Raw genomic sequence first — 25,412 nt, 5'->3', positions numbered from 1 at the left:
GTCCGGGCCACAAAACTCAGGACAGGTCCTATTCCTGTCCAGTTTTGCATCTGTGCTTCCGTGGCCCCCATTAATTGAGCATCCAGATGACATCCATGTGCTGCCCGTGCATCGGCTATGTCATTCAATCATGGCCAGTTGCCCGCACACGGCCATGTGCAAGAGGCCCCAGGCTACAGTGAATCAGGTCAGCCACTACACAAATAAAAGAGCTGTCTGCTCCCCCACAGATCTGATATTGATGACCTATCCTTAGGGAAGATTATCAATATTTTTAGCCCCCCAAACCCCCTTTAATGTTACATTAATAATGCCATATATTATTTCACTTTACTGCCTCCTTTACAGATTGGAAAGAGTAATACATTGCTTAGGTCTGCATAGGTCTGTAGACACAAAATTGTAGGATATTGTTGATCAAAAATGTTGTAATTGTGAATTTCCTTTATTTTTATTGTATGTACTAGGTTCATAAAAAAAATTGACTGAAAAAGAATTAATACCATGATATAGTCTAAAAATATAGTTAACCATGAATGAATATTTATTTTCTTTTTTTTATTGTTGTTATTATTATTATTATTATTATTATTATTATTATTATTATTATTATTATTATTATATTGAATTTGACTTACTTAAGTTCTGGGTCCTCTTTATCTTCTTTACTTGGGAATGCTTTAATGCCACTTTTTCTGGCCCGAGGACAGCCTGACAAACTGTGGACAGAATTCAAATATATAAGGTAGCTATTGATAATTGTGATAGGCCAAAGCCCAAGCAGAAAGCTGGTTTACCTTCTGTGAGAAGCATAATTTCCAGTGACATGTCCAGATCCATCACAGCCAGGGGTTGGGCACCTGAAAACATGCAGATCCTTGCCATTAAGGATATATTTTTATATATTTATTCCCGTAATACAGGTATGTTTAGATATCCTTAAATCCTTTGTCCCATGAAACACTTGTAGCTTATTGACTAAATACTGTAGTGTGTATGATGCCGTTATGGGCTGTAAGACTGGGGTCACACTCGGAATATTCACCACATACTGGTGAAGTACAGTAACAGCATAGTGGATGAGATTTCACTACATCTTATTCACATGCTACTACTAAATCTATTAGAGGTTACAAAGCAAAGGCGGAAGACCTGTAGAGATTCTTACTGATTTCCCACTGTAACCTGGGTGGTTTGCTACATATATGTGTGAGAAAAGTTCACAATATTCACAAGGATTATTTTTCTCTTCATTACCCCATTAACACCACTTATTATACACATTGTAAGCCAAACTAACACAACTAATTCTCCTACTTTGTCTGTTTCCATAGATTTGTCAATAGGCTCAAGTCTATGAGGGATCGTAGGCCCTACTGATTAAAAAAAAAAGCCTTGAAAAAACAAATGTATTTGTCTATCGTGGCTGTATTTTTTTTCCATGTTTGTGTGCATAATGCCCTTATTTTATAATATTTCTTATATTTTCATTTTTTTTTATGATAACTTTATATAACATTGACAACAATTTTCCATGACTTTCCAAGTATTTTATATAAGTTATTGATTATATATATATATATATATATATATATATATATATATATATACTGTATATATATATATATATTATAAGTGACAGTGAAAAATAACAAAAATAACATATGTATCTTCAGTTTAACACGTACTTAAGTTCTTGGGAATTTGCAGCCATAAGAGATTTCAGGGTCTTGTCAGCCAATGGGCAGCCAGAAACACTGTAGTGAACATAGAATGGCACGGTAATGAAATATTAGTTATAATTTCTAGAAGAATTATAATATCCACAAACTGAATTCAATATAGGAATTACAATATCCACGTCCTACACTTAAAAGATTTTGGATATATTTAAATTCTATGTCATCTTCTATGTGATAGTAAAGTATACTGTATTTAACTACCCAAAAATACAAAAAAAAAAAAAGTAAACTTGTCAGCTCTTTAGTAGAGATGAGCGAACAGTGTTCTATCGAACACATGTTCGATCGGATATCAGGGTGTTCGATTCGAATAGAACATCACGTGGCAAACTCCAAAAAAATTTGATTCCCCTCCCACCTTCCCTGGCGCTTTTTTTGCACCAATAACAGCGCAGGGGAGGTGGGACAGGAACTACGACACCGGAGGCATCGAAAAAAATCGGAAAAAGTCATTGGCTGCCGAAATCAGGTGACCTCCATTTTAGACGAATAGTGGATTTCAAATCCGGGTCATATGAGAATGTGAACTTTGTGACTAAGAGACAGGGATAGCTGTACAGGCAGGGATAGCTAGGGATAACCTTTATTTAGGTAGGAATGTTATTAAAAATAACTTTTTGGGGCTCTATCGGGTGTGTAATTGTGATTTTTGTGACATAAACTTTTTCCCATAGGAATGCATTGGCCAGCGCTGATTGGCCAGAGTACGAAACTCGACCAATCAGCGCTGGCTCTGCTGGAGGAGGCGGAGTCTAAGATCGCTCCACACCTGTCTCCATTCAGGTCCGACCTTAGACTCCGCCTCCTCCGGCAGAGCCAGCGCTGATTGGCCGAAGGCTGGCCAATGCATTCCTATGCGAATGCAGAGACTTAGCAGTGCTGAGCCAGTTCTGCTCAACTACACATCTGATGCACACTCAGCTCTGCTACAGCAGATGATGTACATCTGATGTAGCAGAGCCGAGGGTGCACTAGAACCCCTGTGCAAACTCAGCTCACGCTAATAGAATGCATTGGCCAGCGCTGATTGGCCAATGCATTCTATTAGCCCGATGAAGTAGAGCTGAATGTGTGTGCTTAGGCCGTACTCTGCTTAGCACACACATTCAGCTCTACTTCATCGGGCTAATAGAATGCATTGGCCAATCAGTGCTGGCCCATGCATTCTATTAGCGTGAGCTGAGTTTGCACAGGGGTTCTAGTGCACCCTCGGCTCTGCTACATCAGATGTACATCATCTGATGTAGCAGAGCTGAGTGTGCATCAGATGTGTAGTTGAGCAGAACTGGCTCAGCACTGCTAAGTCTCTGCATTCGCATAGGAATGCATTGGCCAGCCTTCGGCCAATCAGCGCTGGCTCTGCCGGAGGAGGCGGAGTCTAAGGTCGGACCTGAATGGAGACTGGTGTGGAGCGATCTTAGACTCCTCCTCCTCCAGCAGAGCCAGCGCTGATTGGTCGAGTTCCGTACTCTGGCCAATCAGCGCTGGCCAATGCATTCTATTAGCCCGATGAAGTAGAGCTGAATGTGTGTGCTTAGCACACACATTCAGCTCTACTTCATCGGGCTAATAGAATGCATTGGCCAATCAGCGCTGGCCAATGCATTCTATTAGCGTGAGCTGAGTTTGCACAGGGGTTCTAGTGCACCCTCGGCTCTGCTACATCAGATGTACATCATCTGATGTAGCAGAGCTGAGTGTGCATCAGATGTGTAGTTGAGCAGAACTGGCTCAGCACTGCTAAGTCTCTGCATTCGCATAGGAATGCATTGGCCAGCCTTCGGCCAATCAGCGCTGGCTCTGCCGGAGGAGGCGGAGTCTAAGGTCGGACCTGAATGGAGACTGGTGTGGAGCGATCTTAGACTCCGCCTCCTCCAGCAGAGCCAGCGCTGATTGGTCGAATTCCGTACTCTGGCCAATCAGCACTGGCCAATGCATTTCTATGGGGAAAAGTTAGCTTGCGAAAATCGCAAACTGACAGGGATTTCCATGAAATAAAGTGACTTTTATGCCCCCAGACATGCTTCCCCTGCTGTCCCAGTGTCATTCCAGGGTGTTGGTATCATTTCCTGGGGTGTGATAGTGGACTTGGTGACTCTCCAGACACGGATTTGGGTTTCCCCCTTAACGAGTATATGTTCCCCATAGACTATAATGGGGTTCGAAACCCATTCGAACACTCAAACAGTGAGCGGCTGTTCGAATCGAATTTCGAACCTTGAACATTTTAGTGTTCGCTCATCTCTACTCTTTAGATTTCACCCTGTTGCTGGGTTCCTTTGTAAAATTGTTTGTGAGGTTATCTAGCCCCCACTGGATGAATGAATGGGTGTATGTTTATCTACTGGACATATAGACCTGTGATGGTTACGGTCTAGTTAACAGAGAATCAATGTGGTAGTACTGGAACTGAGGGGTATTTAATAGATCCGTACAACTTCTTATAAATGAGAATCTATGAAACATTGATATTTGTGGAAATAAGTAAACATCTCAATATCGACGAGATATAAACTACATTAGATTAAAGTCATATTTTACATAAAAAGCTAGTTGAGTCAGGTAGATTATATATATATATATATATATATATATATATATATATATATATATATATTATAGGTGTGTGTGTTAATTTATATATTTATGTACATACCTACGATGGGAGGCGTAATTTCCAGTAACGTGTCCACTGCCATCACATCCTGGGGTTGGACAACTGTAACAAAACAGGAAAAGAGTTCAATTTTAGGAAAAACATCTGAGAACCAGAATCTAAGGTGCATGTTAAGAAAGAGACACTAATCATTGGCCATTATATACTGTATAAGCTTTGTTCTATATTACAATAGGCTTTGTTTAACCACGCGTTTGTTAAATGAGATGTGGTTAGATCACCAGAGTCCAGATGCAGTGCATCGGCATCAGTCATGGCATTCCGCTCTGGATTAGGCCCAAATGAATGGACCTAGTCAGGAGGGAGTGTCGTGCAATGGAAGCCACAGCCGATTCAGCCACGGAATCCGCATCAAGATACGCTAGCGGAAAAAAGAAGTGAATGGCTCCCATTGAAGTCAATTGGAGGCGTTTTTTGGAGCCGGATTCTCGAGACGAATTCCGTGTCAAAATCTGGACCAAAAAACCCCATGTGAACTCATCTTTAGAACAAAACAGAACTGCAAAAAGAAGAGTTTGTACACATAGACTGAGCATGTCCATGTATTACATAACCACCTGTTACCTGGAATGGGCACAGGGTAACCCAGCAGGCAGTAACTTGGAATAAGACCATTAATAAGTCTTTAGCTGTAAGGGTAAGTCATTAATCTATCCTTACAATATGTCAGCAATATGTGATTGGTGGGCGTCCAATGCCCAGAACCCCCGCTCAGTCGCAAGTGAATAGGGCTTAACTGCCACACCAAGCACAGTTCCTACAATATAAAGCTTAATTAAGTTATAGTTTTATAGAACATTATAATATTATTGGACATTTACTATAGTTTGTGTTCAGTGGTTTTTAAATACATAAAGTTCTTATAGTAGATTTGTAATTAAACAACACAATAATATTAAACAATCTATTTGTATGATATTTTTGTTTGTAAGATTATGTTGCATGTAGGTTCATACTAAACAAACTATTAATAATATGAACATTTGTAATAGCTTAAAACATATTGTGATAGGATGGCTAACTACTGACATTTGTGCATTTATATAGCTAGAAAAGTTTTTTTTGCTTTGGGTGTATATATATTGTATGCAGTGTTACACTTATAAGGAACATAAGCTTGTATTCTAAAAACATCACCTTTGTAAAACATTTATTTTCTAGTAGTGTATGCTGCACAGGTCAATTTCTATCTGGAGGGTGTAGCACATATAAATCACCACAAGATGGCACTACACATTAACTATAGAAGAAATAATTGTTTGTATCGTTGGAGAAATTATTTTGGCTTAAAAATGTTTATATGTTTATAAATGACGAATTTTCAGTCAATCATGACAATGTCAGTATGGTACAGATTATACCTAAACCTTGCTATATGTTGAACCTATATGTTACAATGTTACCTTAAAGAAAAGGCGCCCCTATTAAGGATGTTTTTTCTCCTACACTTTTGTTGCAGTTTTTATGTATGATTTTTTTATACACTTACCAAAATACAGTATTTTACAATAATATTTTACAGATGTATTGTCTATGCTGTCCATACTTTTGATCATTGTATTCTATCTTTATGATCCTATATCACAGTACAAACATAAAATAAAATGATAAATGTCTTAAAAGGTAACTTTTAATCTATATCAAAATAAATCTTAGATATAAAGGTCTAAAAGATCAAATGCCTCAAAAATCCGGTATCTATTACTTGTGCTCATAATATAACATTTAATAGCGGAAAGCTGGCAGGTCTATTTACTAAGTTAATGACTCTCCCCCCTCCCTCCCCGGGGTACAGGTATAGTAGTGGTGTTACAGATACATTCAGTCTTCAGCAAGAAGTTTTTTATATTGCTGAAGAGGGCAATGTAGGCCCGAGAGCCAAGATTGCTCAGTCACAATAGAGTAGCAGCAGATATGTTTGCCTATTTGTGATGATCATGTACCGGGCATACAATGTTGCAGCTTCTGTTTCTTGTTTAGAGGCAAATTGCTAAATCCACAACTTCAGACTGATAGATATAAGCAAAAATGCCCCAAACTAAAATCTCAACACGTTTGCCCTAGAGCAGTGGTTCTTAACCTTGTTTGAGGTACCGAACCCACCAAACCCTTCTTTAGTGATAAATTCAAGACATAGGTATATGTTTTTTTACTGGTACACAAAATGAACCGTGCATATGGCCTAGGATTCGATCGAACCCTGGTTAAGGACCACTGCCCTAGAGGATGTGATTAAATCAGATTCATCAGTAGAGCAGATCAATCACCCTATCTAAAGATTATACAGTGAGAACTACAGTTCCCTGTGCTCTGATAGTGGGCATTGGTACGTTCAATGTTAAGCCCTTCCATCATTATGACCATCATTATACCACATAACCTTTTTTTCCATTGTCTGGATGACACTGCGTCTACTGTATGAATTGAAAGTCACTTTCTCTATGCAAATTTATAGGACTGACATGACCCACAATGTGACTATCCCGACTACACAGCAGACGCCATGTGATCCAGGTAGTCACAAAGCTTGTCTGGTGGTATAACAGCAAATTCATATGCATTCGAAGGACAATGTAAGGAGTGCAAAGCATGCTGTGTTGAATTTAGGTATCATATTCCAGGCCCCAACCTTGCTCATGTCCACTTTGACACTAACCATTTCCAACCATGTTACTTGGTGCCACCACACTGTATAATGCCTCACCAATATGGCTCCCACACAATATAATGTCCCTTCGTTGTGGTTCGCAAAGTACAACTAATGCCCCCTCAATGTGGCCTTCATAGTAAAATACACAAAAAAAGTAATATTCCCCTTACCCCGTAGCTAGAGTACAGTCCACTCTTGTCTCTGCGGCCAGTGGCTTGGGGGATGCAGACACAATGTGGTGCTGTTACTACATTGCCCCTGTCATTGCCAGCAGCACCACCAGGGGTTGAAAGGTGTAGAAGGGAGTGGAAGACTATGTCCTCTCCGGGTTGAAGACAGAACATGCCTTTAGCTTGGATTCATTAATATTTTATTACAATTTTTTGCCGTAAAATATTTAGAAATCGATGAAATTGCATATGTGACAGGAAAGATCTATGCTAGCAAGACATTGGCATTGATTTTCGCATAGCACAAGGACTTCTGGTGAATCGGCAAAGCCTCATGATGAAATAAGAGCACCCTCTGCTTGTGCACAAGACAAACATTGGTGTATGATATGTTGGCTTTTATGACTACCCCATTGCTTTTTAGGGCAGAATATCTGATATATAAGGCACATCATACAACAACACATGGTCTCAGTGTAGAGCTCAGCTGTGTGCATGAGCTAGCTGCAAAATGCAAAGATAAATGACATTACTACCATTGTTCTCAGAGTGGAAACTACATCATTTACATACGTAATTAATTCCTTCTTCATGTCTCTTGAATGAAACTTGGTTTTAGGGCTCGGCATTGAGACGTCTCCAGAAAATTTGGTTTCATCTGTGTTTTCTGAGCAGCTCCCAGGATCCAACTGAAAGAAAACATATTCATAGTAATATTATAGATTTTTCTTACTTGTTGAAGCACAGCAAGGATTATAGAAGATTATCAATTGTATATCATATATTGCTATATAAAAGAAACTTTCTACTTTCTACTATATTTTGTGTTTTAGTTGCTCTTCCAAAATATTTGTTAGCTGTCCGTAAATTATTTCCACTCCAGGCAGTCCAGGCAATGCTCTGTGAGCTAGAAAGCCTGGACTCCAAAACTGATACATTATAGCAAACAGTCAGTGAGAATAGTATAACTATGGCTGATGTATTTAGCTCACAGAGCATTGTCTAACTGATAACCCGTAATTATATCCACTTCACACACAGCTGACAGGAGAAAATTGGTCTTTGTGACTCTTTTAGCTTTTGTGAACAAAAATTTTGCAGCATTTAAAATTTTTATGCCATTCATTCCACTTGGGTGGGAAAGTGGGCATGGCTAGTTCATTGAACTGATGTATCAAATGTGCACAGTTGTGATAGCCTTAAAGATGCACCAAACTTATCAACAATCTTGCAACATTTCATAAATTTGGGACATACAGTATTATAGCAAAACAGATTCCACCAGAACTGACTTTAAAAATGTACTTTATTAATTTTACTGACACAGAGCCAACTTATTACATAGCGCTTTAGAAATATTGTTATTAGTTACCGTCCTGAACAGGGCTCAATCTAAATTCCCTGTCAATATATCTTGGGAGTGTCGGAAGAAACACATGCAGCACTGTATGATAAAATCCCCCAATATATATTAAAAAGTTAACTTTCTGTTTATACAGAAACAAAGGTTATTTATGGATATTTTTTGCAATGAGCATACCTGTGTCTAGTCACAACAAAGCATGAAACTAAAGTCCTCAGTTAGGTCATCATAACCCATTGACCGGAGCTCATTTAGGTCATGATAACCCATTGACCAGAGCACAGTTTAGAAGACCTCAAAGATACCAAAACTGCATTGTGAAACACATTTAGGTCGGGGCTCCACGTGACGCAAATGCTGCGGTTTTGGCTGCAGAAAAAGACGCAACATTTTACAGTCCTTGCAAAGTGCATGGGATTCAAGCCAACCCGGCGCAGCATGCCAATTATAACGCCGGCAGTTTCCCTACAGGTATAATAGAAGCAGGAAGTCCACAGAGGAATCCGAGGTTTTTCCCCACTGTTTTTTTGTTTCAACTAGAGATGAGCGAACACTAAAATGTTCGAGGTTCGAAATTCGATTCGAACAGCCGCTCAATGTTCGTGTGTTCGAACGGGTTTCGAACCCCATTATAGTCTATGGGGAACAGATACTCGTTAAGGGGGAAACCCAAATCCGTGTCTGGAGGGTCACCAAGTCCACTATGACACCCCAGGAAATGATGCCAACACCTCTGGAATGACACTGGGACAGCAGGGGAAGCATGTCTGGGGGCATCTAACACACCAAAGACCCTCTATTACCCCAACATCACAGCCTAACAACTACACACTTTACACACTCAATACCACCTCTCTGACAGTAGGAAAACACCTTGAAACATGTGTATTTGGCACTTGCAGTGAGGAGAGCTTGTCACCAGCAGTGAATTTGGCCCTTGTAGTAAGTTGAGGTTGGCACCAACATTTGTTTTGAAAATCAGGGTGGATTGAGCCTCTAACCAGCAGAGTTTGGGCAAATTCATGGTGGAGGGAGCCTCTAAAAACCCCAGTTTGGACCAATTCATGGTGGAGGGAGCCTCTAACCAGCCCAGTTTGGGCAAATTCATGGTGGAGGGAGCCTCTAAAAAACCCAGTTTGGACCAATTCATGGTGGAGGGAGCCTCTAACCAGCCCAGTTTGGGCAAATTCATGGTGGAGGGAGCCTCTAACCAGCCCAGTTTGGACCAATTAATGGTGGAGGGAGCCTCTAACCAGCCCAGTTTGGACCAATTAATGGTGGAGGGAGCCTCTAACCACCCCAGTTTGGACCAATTCATGGTGGAGGGAGCCTCTAAACAGCCCAGTTTGGGCAAATTCATGGTGGAGGGAGCCTCTAAAAAACCCAGTTTGGACCAATTCATGGTGGAGGGAGCCTCTAACCAGCCCAGTTTGGACCAATTAATGGTGGAGGGAGCCTCTAAACAGCCAAGTTTGGACCAATTCATGGTGGAGGGAGCCTCTAAAAACCCCAGTTTGGACCAATTCATGGTGGAGGGAGCCTCTAACCAGCCCAGTTTGGGCAAATTCATGGTGGAGGGAGCCTCTAAACAGCCCAGTTTGGGCAAATTCATGGTGGAGGGAGCCTCTAACCAGCCCAGTTTGGACCAATTAATGGTGGAGGGAGCCTCTAACCAGCCCAGTTTGGACCAATTAATGGTGGAGGGAGCCTCTAACCACCCCAGTTTGGACCAATTCATGGTGGAGGGAGCCTCTAACCAGCCCAGTTTGGACCAATTCATGGTGGAGGGAGCCTCTAAAAAACCCAGTTTGGACCAATTCATGGTGGAGGGAGCCTCTAAACAGCCCAGTTTGGGCAAATTCATGGTGGAGGGAGCCTCTAAAAACCCCAGTTTGGACCAATTCATGGTGGAGGGAGCCTCTAACCAGCCCAGTTTGGGCAAATTCATGGTGGAGGGAGCCTCTAAAAAACCCAGTTTGGACCAATTCATGGTGGAGGGAGCCTCTAACCAGCCCAGTTTGGGCAAATTCATGGTGGAGGGAGCCTCTAACCAGCCCAGTTTGGACCAATTAATGGTGGAGGGAGCCTCTAAAAAACCCAGTTTGGACCAATTCATGGTGGAGGGAGCCTCTAACCAGCCCAGTTTGGACCAATTAATGGTGGAGGGAGCCTCTAAACAGCCAAGTTTGGACCAATTCATGGTGGAGGGAGCCTCTAAAAACCCCAGTTTGGACCAATTCATGGTGGAGGGAGCCTCTAACCAGCCCAGTTTGGGCAAATTCATGGTGGAGGGAGCCTCTAAACAGCCCAGTTTGGGCAAATTCATGGTGGAGGGAGCCTCTAACCAGCCCAGTTTGGACCAATTAATGGTGGAGGGAGCCTCTAACCAGCCCAGTTTGGACCAATTAATGGTGGAGGGAGCCTCTAACCAGCCCAGTTTGGACCAATTAATGGTGGAGGGAGCCTCTAACCACCCCAGTTTGGACCAATTCATGGTGGAGGGAGCCTCTAACCAGCCCAGTTTGGACCAATTCATGGTGGAGGGAGCCTCTAAAAAACCCAGTTTGGACCAATTCATGGTGGAGGGAGCCTCTAAACAGCCCAGTTTGGGCAAATTCATGGTGGAGGGAGCCTCTAAAAAACCCAGTTTGGACCAATTCATGGTGGAGGGAGCCTCTAACCAGCCCAGTTTGGACCAATTAATGGTGGAGGGAGCCTCTAAACAGCCAAGTTTGGACCAATTCATGGTGGAGGGAGCCTCTAAAAACCCCAGTTTGGACCAATTCATGGTGGAGGGAGCCTCTAACCAGCCCAGTTTGGACCAATTAATGGTGGAGGGAGCCTCTAACCAGCCCAGTTTGGACCAATTAATGGTGGAGGGAGCCTCTAACCACCCCAGTTTGGACCAATTCATGGTGGAGGGAGCCTCTAAACAGCCCAGTTTGGGCAAATTCATGGTGGAGGGAGCCTCTAAAAAACCCAGTTTGGACCAATTCATGGTGGAGGGAGCCTCTAACCAGCCCAGTTTGGACCAATTAATGGTGGAGGGAGCCTCTAAACAGCCAAGTTTGGACCAATTCATGGTGGAGGGAGCCTCTAAAAACCCCAGTTTGAACCAATTCATGGTGGAGGGAGCCTCTAACCAGCCCAGTTTGGACCAATTAATGGTGGAGGGAGCCTCTAACCAGCCCAGTTTGGACCAATTAATGGTGGAGGGAGCCTCTAACCACCCCAGTTTGGACCAATTCATGGTGGAGGGAGCCTCTAAACAGCCCAGTTTGGGCAAATTCATGGTGGATGGAGCCTCTAAAAAAACCAGTTTGGACCAATTCATGGTGGAGGGAGCCTCTAACCAGCCCAGTTTGGACCAATTAATGGTGGAGGGAGCCTCTAAACAGCCAAGTTTGGACCAATTCATGGTGGAGGGAGCCTCTAAAAACCCCAGTTTGGACCAATTCATGGTGGAGGGAGCCTCTAACCAGCCCAGTTTGGGCAAATTCATGGTGGAGGGAGCCTCTAAACAGCCCAGTTTGGGCAAATTCATGGTGGAGGGAGCCTCTAACCAGCCCAGTTTGGACCAATTAATGGTGGAGGGAGCCTCTAACCAGCCCAGTTTGGACCAATTCATGGTGGAGGGAGCCTCTAACCAGCCCAGTTTGGACCAATTAATGGTGGAGGGAGCCTCTAACCACCCCAGTTTGGACCAATTCATGGTGGAGGGAGCCTCTAACCAGCCCAGTTTGGACCAATTCATGGTGGAGGGAGCCTCTAAAAAACCCAGTTTGGACCAATTCATGGTGGAGGGAGCCTCTAAACAGCCCAGTTTGGGCAAATTCATGGTGGAGGGAGCCTCTAAAAAACCCAGTTTGGACCAATTCATGGTGGAGGGAGCCTCTAACCAGCCCAGTTTGGACCAATTAATGGTGGAGGGAGCCTCTAAACAGCCAAGTTTGGACCAATTCATGGTGGAGGGAGCCTCTAAAAACCCCAGTTTGGACCAATTCATGGTGGAGGGAGCCTCTAACCAGCCCAGTTTGGACCAATTAATGGTGGAGGGAGCCTCTAACCAGCCCAGTTTGGACCAATTAATGGTGGAGGGAGCCTCTAACCACCCCAGTTTGGACCAATTCATGGTGGAGGGAGCCTCTAAACAGCCCAGTTTGGGCAAATTCATGGTGGAGGGAGCCTCTAAAAAACCCAGTTTGGACCAATTCATGGTGGAGGGAGCCTCTAACCAGCCCAGTTTGGACCAATTAATGGTGGAGGGAGCCTCTAAACAGCCAAGTTTGGACCAATTCATGGTGGAGGGAGCCTCTAAAAACCCCAGTTTGGACCAATTCATGGTGGAGGGAGCCTCTAACCAGCCCAGTTTGGGCAAATTCATGGTGGAGGGAGCCTCTAAACAGCCCAGTTTGGGCAAATTCATGGTGGAGGGAGCCTCTAACCAGCCCAGTTTGGACCAATTAATGGTGGAGGGAGCCTCTAACCAGCCCAGTTTGGACCAATTCATGGTGGAGGGAGCCTCTAACCAGCCCAGTTTGGACCAATTAATGGTGGAGGGAGCCTCTAACCACCCCAGTTTGGACCAATTCATGGTGGAGGGAGCCTCTAACCAGCCCAGTTTGGACCAATTCATGGTGGAGGGAGCCTCTAAAAAACCCAGTTTGGACCAATTCATGGTGGAGGGAGCCTCTAAACAGCCCAGTTTGGGCAAATTCATGGTGGAGGGAGCCTCTAAAAAACCCAGTTTGGACCAATTCATGGTGGAGGGAGCCTCTAACCAGCCCAGTTTGGACCAATTAATGGTGGAGGGAGCCTCTAAACAGCCAAGTTTGGACCAATTCATGGTGGAGGGAGCCTCTAACCAGCCCAGTTTGGACCAATTAATGGTGGAGGGAGCCTCTAACCAGCCCAGTTTGGACCAATTAATGGTGGAGGGAGCCTCTAACCACCCCAGTTTGGACCAATTCATGGTGGAGGGAGCCTCTAAACAGCCAAGTTTGGACCAATTCATGGTGGAGGGAGCCTCTAACCAGCCCAGTTTGGACCAATTCATGGTGGAGGGAGCCTCTAACCACCCCAGTTTGGACCAATTCATGGTGGAGGGAGCCTCTAAACAGCCAAGTTTGGACCAATTCATGGTGGAGGGAGCCTCTAACCAGCCCAGTTTGGACCAATTCATGGTGGAGGGAGCCTCTAAACAGCCCAGTTTGGGCAAATTCATGGTGGAGGGAGCCTCTAAAAAACCCAGTTTGGACCAATTCATGGTGGAGGGAGCCTCTAACCAGCCCAGTTTGGACCAATTAATGGTGGAGGGAGCCTCTAACCACCCCAGTTTGGACCAATTCATGGTGGAGGGAGCCTCTAAACAGCCAAGTTTGGACCAATTCATGGTGGAGGGAGCCTCTAAAAACCCCAGTTTGGACCAATTCATGGTGGAGGGAGCCTCTAACCAGCCCAGTTTGGGCAAATTCATGGTGGAGGGAGCCTCTAAACAGCCCAGTTTGGGCAAATTCATGGTGGAGGGAGCCTCTAAAAAACCCAGTTTGGACCAATTCATGGTGGAGGGAGCCTCTAAACAGCCAAGTTTGGACCAATTCATGGTGAAGGGAGCCTCTAAAAACCCGTTTGGACCAATTCATGGTGGAGGGAGCCTCTAACCAGCCCAGTTTGGGCAAATTCATGGTGGAGGGAGCCTCTAAACAGCCCAGTTTGGGCAAATTCATGGTGGAGGGAGCCTCTAACCAGCCCAGTTTGGACCAATTAATGGTGGAGGGAGCCTCTAACCAGCCCAGTTTGGACCAATTAATGGTGGAGGGAGCCTCTAACCACCCCAGTTTGGACCAATTCATGGTGGAGGGAGCCTCTAAACAGCCAAGTTTGGACCAATTCATGGTGGAGGGAGCCTCTAAAAACCCCAGTTTGGACCAATTCATGGTGGAGGGAGCCTCTAACCAGCCCAGTTTGGACCAATTAATGGTGGAGGGAGCCTCTAAACAGCCAAGTTTTGGGAAATTCATGGTGGAGGGAGCCTCTAACCAGCCCAGTTTGGACCAATTCATGGTGGAGGGAGCCTCTAAACAGCCCAGTTTGGGCAAATTCATGGTGGAGGGAGCCTCTAAAAAACCCAGTTTGGACCAATTCATGGTGGAGGGAGCCTCTAACCAGCCCAGTTTGGACCAATTAATGGTGGAGGGAGCCTCTAACCAGCCCAGTTTGGACCAATTAATGGTGGAGGGAGCCTCTAACCACCCCAGTTTGGACCAATTCATGGTGGAGGGAGCCTCTAAACAGCCAAGTTTGGACCAATTCATGGTAGAGGGAGCCTCTAAAAACCCCAGTTTGGACCAATTCATGGTGGAGGGAGCCTCTAACCAGCCCAGTTTGGGCAAATTCATGGTGGAGGGAGCCTCTAAACAGCCCAGTTTGGGCAAATTCATGGTGGAGGGAGCCTCTAACCAGCCCAGTTTGGACCAATTAATGGTGGAGGGAGCCTCTAACCAGCCCAGTTTGGACCAATTAATGGTGGAGGGAGCCTCTAACCAGCCCAGTTTGGGCAAATTCATGGTGGAGGGAGCCTCTAAACAGCCAAGTTTGGACCAATTCATGGTGGAGGGAGCCTCTAAAAACCCCAGTTTGGACCAATTCATGGTGGAGGGAGCCTCTAACCAGCCCAGTTTGGGCAAATTCATGGTGGAGGGAGCCTCTAAACAGCCCAGTTTGGGCAAATTCATGGTGGAGGGAGCCTCTAACCAGCCCAGTTTGGACCAATTAATGGTGGAGGGAGCCTCTAACCAGCCCAGTTTGGACCAATTAATGGTGGAGAGAGCCTCTAACCAGCCCAGTTTGGGCAAATTCATGGTGGAGGGAGCCTCTAAACAGCCAAGTTTGGACCAATTCATGGTGGAGGGAGCCTCTAAAAACCCCAGTTTGGACCAATTCATGGTGGAGGGAGCCTCTAACCAGCCCAGTTTGGGCAAATTCATGGTGGAGGGAGCCTCTAAACAGCCCAGTTTGGGCAAATTCATGGTGGAGGGAGCCTCTAACCAGCCCAGTTTGGACCAATTAATGGTGGAGGGAGCCTCTAACCAGCCCAGTTTGGACCAATTAATGGTGGAGGGAGCCTCTAACCAGCCCAGTTTGGACCAATTAATGGTGGAGGGAGCCTCTAACCAGCCCAGTTTGGACCAATTCATGGTGGAGGGAGCCTCTAAAAAACCCAGTTTGGACCAATTCATGGTGGAGGGAGCCTCTAAACAGCCCAGTTTGGGCAAATTCATGGTGGAGGGAGCCTCTAAACAGCCCAGTTTGGGCAAATTCATGGTGGAGGGAGCCTCTAACCAGCCCAGTTTGGACCAATTAATGGTGGAGGGAGCCTCTAACCAGCCCAGTTTGGACCAATTCATGGTGGAGGGAGCCTCTAAACAGCCCAGTTTTGGCAAATTCATGGTGGAAGGAGCCTCTAACCAGCAGAGTTGTGGGAAAGCAGGGTGGAGGGAGCCTCTAACCAGCAGAGTTGGTGGAAATCAGGGTGGAGGGAGCCTCTAACCAGCAGAGTTGGGGGAAATCATGTTGGAGGGAGCCTAGTATTAGCAGAATTGTGCAACGCTTATGGTGGATGAGTATGAGGATGCGGAGGAATTGGAGAGGTTGAGTACAGACATGGAGTTTCATGTTGGGGTGCTTTACACAGGTGGGCACAAAAATGAAGGCTCTATCCAGTGGTGGTTCATTTTTATCAAAGTGAGCCGGTCGGCACTCTCAGCTGACAGACGGGTGCGCTTGTCAGTGATGATGCCACCGGCTGCACTGAACACCCTCTCAGATAGGACGCTGGCGGCAGGACAGGACAGCACCTCCAAGGCATATAGGGCAAGTTCAAGCCACAGGTCCAACTTCGACACCCAATACGTGTAGGGCGCAGAGGGGTCGGAGAGGACAGGGCTGTGGTCGGAAAGGTATTCCCGCAACATGCGCCTATACTTCTCACGCCTGGTGACACTAGGACCCTCCGTGGCGGCACTTTGGCGAGGGGGTGCCATCAAGGTGTCCCAGATCTTAGACAGTGTGCCCCTCGTTTGTGTGGACCGGTGAGAACTTGGTTGCCTACTGGAGGAACTGCCCTCCCTGCCGCCAACGTCACATGCTGGAAACATCTCCATCATATTCTGCACCAATTGCCTGTGGCAAGCATTGATGCGATTGGCCCTCCCCTCTACCGGAATAAAAGACGAGATGTTGTTTTTATACCGGGGGTCAAGGATAGCAAAGATCCAGTACTGGTTGTCCTCCATGATTTTGACAATACGCTTGTCGGTTGTAAAGCACCCCAACATGAACTCAGCCATGTCTGCCACAGTGTTAGTTGGCATGACTCCTCTGGCCCCACCGGAAAGTTCAATCTCCATTTCCTCCTCATCCTCCATGTCTACCCATCCGCGCTGCAACAATGGGACGATTCGAAGTTGCCCGGAAGCCTCCTGTATCACCATCACATCATCGGACAACTCTTCTTCCTCCTCCTCCTCCTCCTCCTCCTCCATTAAACGCAGTGAAGCGGACAGATGTGTGGACCTACTCTCCAGCTGTGACGGATCGGATGCTATCCCTAACTCCTCTGTGTGATCTGAGTTATCCCTGATGTCAATCAGGGATTCTCTCAGAACACACAAGAGCGGGATTGTAAGGCTCACCATCGCATCCTCAGAGCTCACCCTCCTTGTGGACTCCTCAAAGACCCGTAGGATGTCACAAAGGTCTCTCATCCATGGCCACTCATGGATGTGAAACTGAGGCAGCTGACTTTGTGGCACCCTAGGGTTTTGTAGCTGGTATTCCATCAAAGGTCTCTGCTGCTCAACCACTCTATTCAACATCTGAAACGTTGAGTTCCAGCGTGTGGGGACGTCGCACAAAAGCCGGTGTTGTGGCACATGCAGGCGTTGCTGGAGAGATTTTAAGCTAGCAGCGGCTACTGTCGACTTGCGAAAGTGGGCGCACATGCGCCGCACTTTCACCAGTAGCTCTGGAACATTGGGGTAGCTCTTTAGGAAACGTTGCACCACTAGGTTGAAGACGTGGGCCAGGCATGGAACATGTTGGAGTCCGGCAAGCTCCAGAGCTGCTACCAGGTTCCGGCCGTTATCACAAACGACCATGCCTGGGCCCAGGTGCAGCGGCTCAAACCATATTGCCGTCTCATCGAGGAGGGCATCCCTCACCTCGGAGGCAGTGTGCTGTCTGTCCCCCAAGCTGATCAGCTTCAGCACAGCCTGCTGACGTCTACCAACGCCAGTGCTGCAACGTTTCCAACTCGTAGCTGGGGTCAATCTAACAGCGGAGGAGGAGGCGGTGGCGGAGGAGGAGGCGGTGGCGGAGGAGGAGGCGGTAGAGGAGGAGGAGGAGGGGGGTGTTCTTCTCGTGTCCCTGCCAGGAATGTTAGGCGGGGAGACGAGGTACACCGGGCCAGTTTGGGAAGCAGTCCCAGCCTCAACTACATTCACCCAGTGTGCCGTCAGTGAAATGTAGCGTCCCTGTCCGCATGCACTTGTCCATGCGTCGGTGGTCAAGTGGACCTTTGTGCAAAGCGCGGAACTAAGGGCCCGCCTGATGTTGAGTGACACGTGCTGGTGCAAGGCGGGGACGGCACACCGGGAGAAGTAGTGACGGCTAGGGACGGCATAGCGAGGTGCCGCAGTTGCCATCAGGTCCAGGAAGGCGGGAGTTTCAACAAGCCGGAACGCCAACATCTCCTGGGCCAGCAGTTTAGCGATGTTGGCGTTCAAGGCTTGCGCGTGTGGGTGGTTAGCAGTGTATTTCTGCCGCCGCTCCAATGTCTGAGAGATGGTGGGTTGTTGTAAAGAAACGCCTGATGGTGCCTTTGATGGTGCAGGAGAAGGAGATAAGACAGGACCAGGGGAGGATGAGGTAGAAGTCAACAAAGTGGCGGAGGCAGATGAAGTGGTGTCCTGGCTCGTCCTCTGGAGTGCATCGCCAGCACAGTCAGCAGTGGCAGTGGCAGAGGCAGAGGCAGTGGCAGAGGCAGTGGCAGTGGCGTGAACGGCAGGCGGCCTTTGTCCTGCCGTTGCTGCCTGCCACTGATTCCAGTGCTTGGATTCCAAATGACGGCGCATTGAAGTGGTGGACAGGTTGCTCTTCTCAGAGCCCCTAATCAATTTCGAGAGGCAAATTGTGCAGACAACACTATATCTGTCCTCGGCGCATTCCTTGAAAAAACTCCACACCTTCGAGAAACGTGCCCTCGAGGTGGGAGTTTTTCGGGGCTGGGTACGAACTGGAACATCTTGGGAGATTCCGGGTGTGGCCTGGCTTCGCCTAAGCTGCTGACCTCTGCCTCTGCCTCTAGCTACCCTTTTTGGTGCTGCACCTGCCTCAACATCCACACTACTTTCCCCGCTTGACATCCCCCCTGTCCAGGTCGGGTCAGTGTCCTCATCATCCACCACTTCCTCTTCCAACTCCTGTCTCATCTCCTCCTCCCGCACAATGCGCCGGTCAACTGGATGCCCTGACGGCAACTGCGTCACATCATCGTCGATGAGGGTGGGTTGCTGGTCATCCACCACCAAATCGAACGGAGATGGAGGAGACTCTAGTGTTTGAGCATCTGGACACAGATGCTCCTCTGTTAGGTTCGTGGAATCGTGACGTGGAGAGGCAGGTTGAGGGACAATGAAAGGAGCGGAGAACAGCTCTGGGGAGCAGGGACAGTTTGGGTTATTGTTCTGTAAAGCTTCGGAATTTTGGGAGGAAGGAAGACAAGACTGTTGGGTAATAGGAGGAGAGGAGGCAGAGTCTGACTGGCTGCTGGACAATGTGCTGTAAGCGTTCTCTGACAGCCATTGCAAGACCTGTTCCTGGTTCTCGGGCCTACTAAGGTTTGTACCCTGCAGTTTAGTTAATGTGGCAAGCAACCCTGGCACTGTGGAGTGGCGCAATGCTTGCTGCCCCACAGGAGTAGGCACGGGACGCCCTGTGGCTTCACTGCTACCTTGCTCCCCAGAACCATTCCCCCGACCTCGCCCACGGCCTCGTCCACGTCCCTTTCCGGGAGCCTTGCGCATTTTGAATTCCTAGTTAGAAATTGGCACTGTATACCAGTAGTAAAAATTGTGGGTGCACGTAACCCCAATATATTCTTTGAATTCCCAGTCAGACACTGGCACTATATGGCAGTAGCAAGAAATGAGGGTATTTGTATTCCCAATATACTCTTTAAATTCCCAGTCAGACAATGGCACTGTATACCAGTAGTAAAAATTGTGGGTGCACGTAACCCCAATATATTCTTTGAATTCCCAGTCAGAAACTGGCACTATATGGCAGTAGCAAGAAATGAGGGTATTTGTATTCCCAATATACTCTTTGAATTCCCAGTCAGACAATGGCACTGTATACCAGTAGTAAAAATTGTGGGTGCACGTAACCCCAATATATTCTTTGAATTACCAGTCAGAAACTGGCACTATATGGCAGTAGCAAGAAATGAGGGTATTTATAACCCCAATATATTCTTTGAATTCCCAGTCAGACAATGGCACTGTATACCAGTAGTAAAAATTGTGGGTGCACGTAACCCCAATATATTCTTTGAATTCCCAGTCAGAAACTGGCACTATATGGCAGTAGCAAGAAATGAGGGTATTTATAACCCCAATATATTCTTTGAATTCCCAGTCAGACAATGGCACTGTATACCAGTAGTAAAAATTGTGGGTGCACGTAACCCCAATATATTCTTTGAATTCCCAGTCAGAAACTGGCACTATATGGCAGTAGCAAGAAATGAGGGTATTTGTATTCCCAATATACTCTTTGAATTCCCAGTCAGACAATGGCACTGTATACCAGTAGTAAAAATTGTGGGTGCACGTAACCCCAATATATTCTTTGAATTACCAGTCAGAAACTGGCACTATATGGCAGTAGCAAGAAATGAGGGTATTTATAACCCCAATATATTCTTTGAATTCCCAGTCAGACAATGGCACTGTATACCAGTAGTAAAAATTGTGGGTGCACGTAACCCCAATATATTCTTTGAATTCCCAGTCAGAAACTGGCACTATATGGCAGTAGCAAGAAATGAGGGTATTTGTATTCCCAATATACTCTTTGAATTCCCAGTCAGACAATGGCACTGTATACCAGTAGTAAAAATTGTGGGTGCACGTAACCCCAATATATTCTTTGAATTACCAGTCAGAAACTGGCACTATATGGCAGTAGCAAGAAATGAGGGTATTTATAACCCCAATATATTCTTTGAATTCCCAGTCAGACAATGGCACTGTATACCAGTAGTAAAAATTGTGGGTGCACGTAACCCCAATATATTCTTTGAATTCCCAGTCAGAAACTGGCACTATATGGCAGTAGCAAGAAATGAGGGTATTTGTATTCCCAATATACTCTTTGAATTCCCAGTCAGACAATGGCACTGTATACCAGTAGTAAAAATTGTGGGTGCACGTAACCCCAATATATTCTTTGAATTACCAGTCAGAAACTGGCACTATATGGCAGTAGCAAGAAATGAGGGTATTTATAACCCCAATATATTCTTTGAATTCCCAGTCAGACAATGGCACTGTATACCAGTAGTAAAAATTGTGGGTGCACGTAACCCCAATATATTCTTTGAATTCCCAGTCAGAAACTGGCACTATATGGCAGTAGCAAGAAATGAGGGTATTTGTATTCCCAATATACTCTTTGAATTCCCAGTCAGACAATGGCACTGTATACCAGTAGTAAAAATTGTGGGTGCACGTAACCCCAATATATTCTTTGAATTACCAGTCAGAAACTGGCACTATATGGCAGTAGCAAGAAATGAGGGTATTTATAACCCCAATATATTCTTTGAATTCCCAGTCAGACAATGGCACTGTATACCAGTAGTAAAAATTGTGGGTGCACGTAACCCCAATATATTCTTTGAATTACCAGTCAGAAACTGGCACTATATGGCAGTAGCAAGAAATGAGGGTATTTGTATTCCCAATATACTCTTTGAATTCCCAGTCAGACAATGGCACTGTATACCAGTAGTAAAAATTGTGGGTGCACGTAACCCCAATATATTCTTTGAATTACCAGTCAGAAACTGGCACTATATGGCAGTAGCAAGAAATGAGGGTATTTGTATTCCCAATATACTCTTTGAATTCCCAGTCAGACAATGGCACTGTATACCAGTAGTAAAAATTGTGGGTGCACGTAACCCCAATATATTCTTTGAATTACCAGTCAGAAACTGGCACTATATGGCAGTAGCAAGAAATGAGGGTATTTATAACCCCAATATATTCTTTGAATTCCCAGTCAGACAATGGCACTGTATACCAGTAGTAAAAATTGTGGGTGCACGTAACCCCAATATATTCTTTGAATTACCAGTCAGAAACTGGCACTATATGGCAGTAGCAAGAAATGAGGGTATTTGTATTCCCAATATACTCTTTGAATTCCCAGTCAGACAATGGCACTGTATACCAGTAGTAAAAATTGTGGGTGCACGTAACCCCAATATATTCTTTGAATTACCAGTCAGAAACTGGCACTATATGGCAGTAGCAAGAAATGAGGGTATTTGTATTCCCAATATACTCTTTGAATTCCCAGTCAAACAATGGCACTGTATACCAGTAGTAAAAATTGTGGGTGCACGTAACCCCAATATATTCTTTGAATTACCAGTCAGAAACTGGCACTATATGGCAGTAGCAAGAAATGAGGGTATTTATAACCCCAATATATTCTTTGAATTCCCAGTCAGACAATGGCACTGTATACCAGTAGTAAAAATTGTGGGTGCACGTAACCCCAATATATTCTTTGAATTACCAGTCAGAAACTGGCACTATATGGCAGTAGCAAGAAATGAGGGTATTTGTATTCCCAATATACTCTTTGAATTCCCAGTCAGACAGTGGCACTGTATACCAGTAGTAAAAATTGTGGGTGCACGTAACCCCAATATATTCTTTGAATTACCAGTCAGAAACTGGCACTATATGGCAGTAGCAAGAAATGAGGGTATTTATAACCCCAATATATTCTTTGAATTCCCAGTCAGACAATGGCACTGTATACCAGTAGTAAAAATTGTGGGTGCACGTAACCCCAATATATTCTTTGAATTCCCAGTCAGACACTGGCACTATATGGCAGTAGCAAGAAATGAGGGTATTTGTATTCCCAATATATTCTTTGAATTCCCAGTCAGACAATGGCACTGTATACCAGTAGTAAAAATTGTGGGTGCACGTAACCCCAATATATTCTTTGAATTCCCAGTCAGACACTGGCACTATATGGCAGTAGCAAGAAATGAGGGTATTTGTATTCCCAATATATTCTTTGAATTCCCAGTCAGACAATGGCACTGTATACCAGTAGTAAAAATTGTGGGTGCACGTAACCCCAATATATTCTTTGAATTACCAGTCAGAAACTGGCACTATATGGCAGTAGCAAGAAATGAGGGTATTTGTATTCCCAATATATTCTTTGAATTCCCAGTCAGACAATGGCACTGTATACCAGTAGTAAAAATTGTGGGTGTATATAGCCCCAATTCTATTGCTAGGGGACTTGCAGGGTATTTCTGGGGTGAAGGTGGGGGGGCACACCGTTGGAACGGGTATCGGGGTATATATCGGGTATACGGGAATACACTGACAGTGTATTCCATTCAGGATCCTGGGAAAGCTGGGTTGCGGCGATTGAGCCCGTCAGTGCCACGTTACACTGACAAGCTTCTCCCTGGAATTTAGCTCTTACAAGAGCTGTTGGTTGTCTTCTCCTTCCTATCCTAGCCTGTCCCTGCCTACCCAGAATCTAAGCCCTAGCTAGCTGGACGGAAACCTCCGTCCTCGGTGAATTGCAAGCTCAGAATGACGCGAACCTGGGCGGCGCTGTTCTTTTAAATTAGAGGTCACATGTATTCGGCAGCCAATGGGTTTTGCCTACTTTTTTCAACGTCACCGGTGTCGTAGTTCCTGTCCCACCTACCCTGCGCTGTTATTGGAGCAAAAAAGGCGCCAGGGAAGGTGGGAGGGGAATCGAGTAATGGCGCACTTTACCACGCGGTGTTCGATTCGATTCGAACATGCCGAACAGCCTAATATCCGATCGAACATGAGTTCGATAGAACACTGTTCGCTCATCTCTAGTTTCAACCCATTATGTGGCGCTTTAACCTTAAGAATCATTTTTAATCCAAATCCACCTTGACAAACAAGTGCAGGAAAACACATCCTGACTCAACCACTAACTTCTAATAGCAGTTCCAGCACATTTAGTACCATGTTCATCATTAATGAGTGAATTCAGTTAGAGGTAAGGAAAATGGAATAGTGTTACCAGAAACTTGACGATAACAAGTGGGGTCACCACTATTCATCACATGTTCAGTACCCAGATTGAGATCTGAACCGTATTTTAAAGTGCAGATCATCTAAACTAGGAAGCCCCTGAAGAATTCTGTTATTGCCAACAAGATGAGCAAGAATAATAAGGAACCCAATGTGCGCTGTGGACTGTCCTTGTTAGGGCGCATATCAATTTGGGGAGCAAGTAAGAATGACAGGGTTGTTTAAAGAGGACCTTTCACCACTTTTGGGCACAGGCAGTTCTATATACTGCCAGAAAGCTGACAGTGCGCTGAATTCAGCGCACTGTCGGCTTTCCCGATCTGTGCCCGGTGTGAAGAGCTTACGGCCCGGTACCGTAGCTCTTCTATGGTCAGAAGGGCGTTTCTGACCATTAGCCAGAGACGTCCTTCTGCCTCGCGGCGCCAATCGCGCTGTGCTGTGGAGCGGGGAGGAACCACAAAACACATGACGAAACATACCTTTCTTTCTGGTTTCCATATTGGAACATATAAGATATGGGATTGAAACAATTTATTAGATTATGATCTATGATCACAGCTTGTCTGTAGACTAGTATTATCAGGAGCGGGAGGGGGCGTTCCTCCCCGCTCCACAGCACAGCGCGATTGGCGCCGCGAGGCAGAAGGACGTCTCTGGCTAATGGTCAGAAACGCCCTTCTGACTGTAAAGCGCTACGGTACCGGGACCGATAGCGCTTTACACCAGGCACGGATCGGGAAAGCCGACAGTGTGCTGAATTCAGCGCACTGTCAGCTTTCTGGCAGTATATAACACTGCCTGTGCCCAGATATGGTGAAAGGTCCTCTTTAAGGATCCATCAGGACATTTGAGGTCTAATTCCAAGGAGCAAGTGACAAAATATGGTGTCTCCCCTTGTTTATATACTAGAAACTACAATAGCCTATCCCACAAAAAACAAGCCCTCAAACACATCTGTTGAAAAATACACAGTCCAGTCATATTAATGTGACCACCGCCTACTTTTGACATCAACGTTAAATAACCAATCGCAGAAGGCACGTGTTATCAGCCATCTGGGTGCGCTCATCATTTTGGAAGGCACGATGGATCAACACAAGTATGCATCTATCCTTGCGGACCGTTTTACCCCTACATGCAAATTGTTTTTCCTCAGGATGATGGCATCTACCAGCAGGACAATGCGACGTGTCATAAAGCTCGCAGCGTATGTGCACGGTTTGAGGAGCACCAGGATGAGTTTACCGTACTCCCTTGGCCAGCAAATTCCCCAGACTTGAACCCAATCAAGAATCTGTCGAACCACTTCGATCAGGTTGTTCGCGTCATGGATGCTCAACCGTGTAACTAGCGCAGCTGGCCACGGCACTGGAGTCGGCATGGCTCAACATCCCAGTGAACATCATCAC

General features: G+C 45.6%; 1 protein-coding gene across 8 annotated transcripts in view; it reads right to left on the bottom strand.

Annotated features, from left to right (window-relative positions):
* Positions 1-25,412, bottom strand: part of ST18 (ST18 C2H2C-type zinc finger transcription factor) — a 188,767-nt gene that overhangs the window by 23,980 nt on the left and 139,375 nt on the right. For 7 of the 8 annotated variants that reach the window (XR_012715443.1, XM_075270504.1, XM_075270510.1 and 4 more), the window contains 5 exons: positions 7,813-7,928; positions 4,399-4,461; positions 1,689-1,757; positions 798-860; positions 639-719 (listed from right to left, as the gene is read on the bottom strand). Coding sequence is in view for 7 of the 8 variants with exons in the window: in XM_075270504.1 (XP_075126605.1) it covers positions 639-719; positions 798-860; positions 1,689-1,757; positions 4,399-4,461; positions 7,813-7,928 (392 nt within the window). In the remaining variant the exon portion in view is untranslated. The remainder of the gene's footprint in view (positions 1-638; positions 720-797; positions 861-1,688; positions 1,758-4,398; positions 4,462-7,812; positions 7,929-25,412) is intronic. The other variant, XM_075270506.1, reaches the window with a different exon arrangement.

The sequence above is a fragment of the Leptodactylus fuscus genome, chromosome 4, assembly GCF_031893055.1.
Source record: "Leptodactylus fuscus isolate aLepFus1 chromosome 4, aLepFus1.hap2, whole genome shotgun sequence".
Taxonomy (NCBI): Eukaryota; Metazoa; Chordata; class Amphibia; order Anura; family Leptodactylidae; genus Leptodactylus; species Leptodactylus fuscus.
Note: the sequence above shows the minus strand (reverse complement) of the source record. Positions and strands in the feature narration are given on the sequence as shown.